Source organism: Bos javanicus, chromosome 21, assembly GCF_032452875.1.
Source record: "Bos javanicus breed banteng chromosome 21, ARS-OSU_banteng_1.0, whole genome shotgun sequence".
NCBI lineage: Eukaryota > Metazoa > Chordata > Mammalia > Artiodactyla > Bovidae > Bos > Bos javanicus.
This window is the reverse complement of record NC_083888.1, coordinates 60,044,974-60,051,218: the sequence shown is the minus strand read 5'-3', so window position 1 is coordinate 60,051,218 and position 6,245 is coordinate 60,044,974. Positions and strand designations below refer to the sequence as shown.

Sequence of the window (6,245 nt, the reverse complement as noted above, 5' to 3'; positions counted from 1 at the left end):
TATGTCCTGAATGCACATCAACTTCTGTTCGTTCTGGTGGGGAAGAGAAGACTCTTGATGAGGGCCAGGTGCTCGGGGCATCTGCTTTATAAAGAGCCTGGTCCTTAACACGTCCAAGAAGTGACTCTCTAAGGGTGAAATTTCAGACACCACGACATTGGGAGGGAGAGACCTGGCGGTGATCTCCTGGACATCATTCGACTCCACATAGGCAGCCTGCTGCTTCTTTTGCCCACAGGCAAGGCTGGCACTGGCAGAAGGAACACTAACCCTGTTTATAAGGCCATGCCGCTGCAGCCAGTAAAAGGCCCATCTCAGGGAGGCAGGAGAACAGGGCACATTCATCCTGATTCAACTGTCCCTGCCAGGGAGGAAGCAGCTTCTTGTGGGTGTAAACCAGGAGCTTGAAGAAATGTAGCAATCTTTTAGGGTGATCGTTGCATCCCCTTCTAGAGCTCTTGAAAAGTCATCTGTTGCAGGGGTGTCCTCCCAGCCTGAAACAGCCAGGTGAGCTCTTGGGGGGTGGGGTCCAAGTGTCATCTACATCCCCACCTACTTTGCAAAGGCTCCCAGGAGGCTCACTACGGGAAGTACACACCTAACGCTGAGCTTTTCCCCCGCTTGTCCTTCCCACCCATCTTTCATGGCATGTGGCCATCAAAATCAAATCTCATCGACAAATGGTCACAAGAATGAAATGACGCTGCCAATGAGAAGCTGAATACTCCTATAGTTGATCCACAGATGTAGCCGTGCCCTTCCTCCATGGTATTCCTTGTAAAAAGAAACATTTTAAGCTGATCTATATCACTCAGCCCTGTTCATGCATAATTCTCAGTAAGGATACGGTACATCCAAAGTCCACATGCCCACGACCATTTTACATCTCCAGTATAACAATGAAAAGTCGCTCAGTGGACAATCTTAAAACATGCACCAACCAAGATCACAGCTGGTCTTATGGGAAAATGTCCTCCAGACTGAAAAGCACGAGAGGGAAACGATTCCAGATGAGAGAACAAGGACTAGAGCAATTGCACAACAGAACAACTGCAGTCTAAGGTAGATACAGCAGGTAAAACCAAGGAAAGCTGTATGGATCCAGGAGCGCGTCTCCAAATATTTGGTTCATGCTAAAAAATAGAGCACATTTATTAAAAATATATATTTATAAACCTTGATATGAACAGATACACACATCAAGCCAATGAAAAAAAAGAAAAAATAAGTTATCTCCCCGGTATCAAATAGTTAGACACTTTTGATGAATGAGATGCTTGTCAAGGATTGTCCCTGTGGTTTTTTGGTACCAAACAGTTCATCGAGTTAGGAGGAAACACGTGTCCTGGGAGACAGGCCGAGAGCTGTGTCTGCTGTGAGCTGCGTCCACCCGTTCCTCTTTTTGAACACTTGGCATCTGTCAGTGACCTGGGATAACCCATCTCTGCACCCATCCACTCCCTGATGGTGTCAAAGGGCAGTTTTCCAAGCGTCCTTTCGGGTCCCCTGCCAACGATGTTGAGTTCCTTGCTGTGTGAATGAGTTTTGGTGGATTCATTGTGCTTTAGTGTCTGCTCCTTGCAGCAGGATTGGTTGATTTTGGTGACCCTTTATCGAGTTCGAAGGTGCATCTGATTCGGCGGTATGTGTCGGTCAAGGCTGCTTGCTGGCACAGTGTCCGGTCACTGATCTGCCAACACACAGGACTCCTCCTGTCTTTTGGCCATCCCGAGGCCTGAGGGCCCACTGGGCCATTCACAGAGTGGTGTAGATGTATACAAATATGATGACGATCAGGTTCAGAATGGTCCCAATAATCCCCAGCATCGCCAAGACACTCTCTTCTTTACTCTCTCTTTCCTGGCCTCCTCTGTCTTCATCATTTCCACTCGTGATTACCATCTTGGTGGCAAACGTCTTTATCTTCCTCACCAGACTAACCTGCGATTGGAAAGAGGCAGCACAAAAACATGACAGTTTATAAGCATCCTCTCCAAAGCCTGGCAGACCGGGTCGGGGAGTGATTTCATGTCTGGGGACTAGGCCTTGGGTGGGCCCGAAAAATCTCTCATGGAGAAAACCTTGGGATGCACTGCTCTTTGGCCATGGAGAAATGGCAGAGCATGGCTGATCACTTTCAAGGATGAAGATTGTGATATTGGCATAAAGAGCTCAGCCCGGCGTTCAGCTTGGCCACCACCCATTCTACTGGGATTTTGTTTTACTCCTTTTCCTTGAAGCAGAGACAGACAGCTGCACAGTCATCCAACACAAGCACGTGGGCTCTCCCACAGCAGCGGGAACTTGACACGTGTTCACGTACTAGATCCCACCCTAGACAAGTACAGTCCTGCTCGTGCATGAAGTGGGTAGGAGGGCGTCGTGGTCACACTGTGCTTTAAACACTGGCCACCCTGTGAACAAGGGTGACCGAACCTAGGGAAGGCAAGTTACTGAGACCAGAGAGGATGGAAAGGGGGGAGGGAGAGAGCATCATAAGAAACCCACATCACCACCAGCGGGAGCACACACTGGTCAAATCATTCTGGAAAGTTCCCTGGCATTACCCAGAGAAGCAAAGAGATAGTCCCCAGCTGGGCTGAGCTCCTGACCTCCTAGGTGTTCATTGAAGAGAAATCCCTGTACCTGTGAACCTGGCGACAGTGACAGGAATGCTCCTGTGAGCTTCAGCTGGGAAGGCAGAGGACCAGAAATTACCCAAACAGGCATCAAGAGTTGAAGAGAAGGACACGTGGCTCCTACGATGGACGCATCCACACCAAAGAATATGACACGGCAGTGAAATGAACGCACAGCGGCTACACGTGATGGTGTGGGTGAGGCCCCGTCTCGTATGAAGAAGGATGGTGCAGAGAACACCCACAGCATGTGTCAATTCATAAAGACTCAAACAGGGCACGTCAAACAAGTATATTTAGCGACACGCACTTAGGTGTTTGTAAAATGCAAGAGAATGACCAACAGAATTCAGGAGAGTGGCTACTTACAGGAAAGGACAGAGCGGGAATCCCCTCAGAGCAGCAGCAGAGACCTTCAATATACTGGTCATTTTCCATTTGTGAGGCTGTGCGGGAAGCATGTCGAGGTTTGTTTTTTATCTTTATCCTTTCAACTGTTTCAGAGATTGCCTGACGTGTATGACGTATTTTGCAATAACAAAGATATTTCTATTTATTCTTTAAAATAAAAAATATGACCATTCAGGGGGCCTGGTGGGCAGCTGAAACCTTCTTTTCCACTGATGACTAATCCAAACAACGTGGGGGGTGGGGGGGTGGGGATGACTAATGTGTATGAGATGGCAGCAGCAACAGCCTGTCCTACTTGATGAGATGGGACAGGGACCAGGCCAGGGCCCCTGGCTGCACCTCTTCTATTAGAGAGCTGTGTTTTTTCGAGCTAGAAGGCTTTTCAGGCTCCAGGGTGGTGACAGTCAATTTTCTGTCAACCTGACTGATTCCTGGATCCTGGGGTGCCCAGACATTTTTCAAACATGATTCTGGGTATGTCTGTGAGGGTGGTTGCTGGATGAGATTGACATTGGAATCGGTAGACTGAGCAAAGCAGACTGCCTTCCCCAGTGTGGGTGGGCCTCATCTAAGCTGTCCAAGGCCTGAATAGCAAAAAAGGGCTAAGTGAGAAGGAACTCTTCCTGCCCGACTGCCTTTGAGCTAGGACATCAGCTGTTTTCTGCTTTTGCATCCAGAGGGAAACCTAGGCTCTTCCTGGGTATTGAACCTGCCAGCCTTCAGACTGAAATGAAACCATCAGCTCTCCTGAATCTCCTGGTTGCTGACTCACTCTGCAGATCCTAAGACTTGGGGGTCTCCATAATGACATGACGCTTCCCAGGTGGCACTAGGGGTAAAGAACCTGTCTGTCAATGCAGGTTAGACGGAACAGACGCAGGTTCGATCCCTGGGTCAGGAAGATGCCCTGGAGGAGGGCATAGCAACCCTCTCCAGTATTCTTGCCTGGAGAATCCCACAGACAGAGGAGCCTGGTGATCCAGAGTGTCGCACAGAGTTGGACATGACTGAAGTGACTTAGCACACATAATGATATGAGCCAATTTCTTATAACAAGCCTCTATCTTTCTATCTATCTCTGTCTCTCTCTCACTGGTTCTGCTTCTCTGAAGAACTCCTGACAAGTCAGTTCAGGGGTCAAAGGATATCTCAGGACAAACATATTAGAGGAATCACGAAAAAAGGAGTCCAGGTAGGCAGAGAGGGTGGCTGCCAGGTGAAACGCCTGCATGCCTCTTCCTTCCTCTGGGCACATGAACCCCTGCAAGGGCCAGGTCACACCTTGGGAATCTGGTCTGGATTCAGGACACAGTGTAGGTGGATAGATTTCTGTGTGAAGGAGAGGCACACGGTGAAGACCAAGGGAACTGATGTAACAGGCACGTGTGCACAAACGAACAAATGTGTGCCTTAAAGGGAAGGCTCATTCCCTTCACAACTTTGGCTTACTTGACAGACTCAGAGTGGGTTCCTACCACCCTAAAGTGGTCAGGGCAAGACTTCGTCTTTTCAGAGCTATCCACTCTGTCCTGGCCAATGGAATGAAACTTCTTGGAATAACATCTATATACAGGATGTAATTTCTAATTAAAATTGCTTTTTAAATGAAAAAAGCAGCTTTGGCTAGGCAAAGCTTCTAGGCTGGACATGTTTGGTTTTCTTTCTTTTTCTTTCCAGTACAGTTTTTTTGATGATGGGTAATACACAAACAGAAAGGTGCACAGACTTTAACCATACTTGATGAGTGTTCATACCTGTTAGCTGTCACCAACATCAAGAAACAGAACCTTCAAGTACCCTAGGAGGCTCCCTCTTCCATTCAATCCTTTTCTTCCTTCTTCTTGAAAACCGTTACCTTGATTTCTAACATCCTAGGCTAGTTTTGCCTGTTTACGGATTTTATGGAAACAGAACCATACAGGATGTCCTCTTTTGAGTCTTTCCCCTTCACTGTTATGCTGTGTGTAGCTGCAGCTCGTTCATTCTCATTGTGAACAGTACTCCATTATATAAACAGATCCACTACGTATGCATTTATTTTACTGCTGATGGGCATTTGGGTTGCTTTCAGTTTGAGGTCATTATGCTGTTCTGAACATTCTTTTACATTTCTGCTGGCAAACGCACATATGCATTTCCCCGATGTTTTAAATGAAAATTTTCACATACAGCAAAAAAAAAAAAAAATTATACTGAGCACCCATCCACTCAGCAACTAAATGTCACTATTAGCATGTTACTATACTTGGTTTTAGTCACTCACCTAGAGCCAGACATCCTGGAGTATAAAGTCAAGGGGCCCTTAGGAAGCATCGCTAAGAGCAAAACTAGTGGAGATGATGGAATTTCAGCTGAGCTATTTAAAACACAAATGATGATGCTGTTCGAGTGCTACACTCAATATACCAGCAAAGTTGGAAAACTCAGCAGTGGCCACAGGACTGGAAAAGGTCAGTTTTCATTCTAATCCCAAAGAAGGGCAATGCCAAAGAATGCTCAAACTACTGTACAATTGCAGTCATTTCAAACGATAGCAAGGGTACGCTCAAAATCTTTCAAGCCAGGCTTCAGCAGTACATGAACTGAGAACTTCCAGATGTACAAGCTGGGTTTCAAAGAGGCAGAGGAAACAGAGATAAATATGCCAACATTTGCTGGACCATGGAGAAAGCAAGGGAGTTCCAGAAAGCCTTCTACTTCTGTTTCATTGACTATGCTAAAAGCCTTTGAATGTATGGATCACAACACACTGTGGAAAATCTTTAAAAGATGGAAGTACCAGACCACCTTACCTGCCTCCTGAGAAACCTGTATGCAGGTCAAGAAGCAACAGTTAGAATTGGACACGGAACAACGGACTGGTTCAAAATTGGGAAAAGAGTAAGACAAGGCTGTATATTGTCATCCTGCTTATTTAACTTACATGCAGATTACATCATGTGAAATGCCAGTATGGATAAATCACAAGCTGGAGTCAAGATCACCAAAATAAATATCAACAACCTCAGATTTGCAGATGATACTACCCTAATGGCAGAAAGCAAAGAGGAACTAAAGAGTCTCCTAATGAAAAACAAAGAGGAGAGTGAAAAAATTTGTTTAAAACTCAACATTCAAAAAATGAAGATCATGGCATCTGGTCCCCTCACTTCACGGCAAACAGAAGAGGAAAAAGTGGAAGCAGTGACAGATTTT

At 46.3% G+C, this 6,245-nt stretch overlaps 1 protein-coding gene across 1 annotated transcript in view; it reads right to left on the bottom strand.

Moving 5' to 3' along the window:
* Positions 1–523: 523 nt before the first annotated feature.
* Positions 524–6,245, bottom strand: part of TUNAR (TCL1 upstream neural differentiation-associated RNA) — a 52,434-nt gene continuing 46,712 nt past the window's right edge. Inside the window, exon 2 of the mRNA XM_061395247.1 lies at positions 524–1,941. Coding sequence (XP_061251231.1) covers positions 1,756–1,941 — 186 coding nt within the window. The 3' untranslated portion in view covers positions 524–1,755. The remainder of the gene's footprint in view (positions 1,942–6,245) is intronic.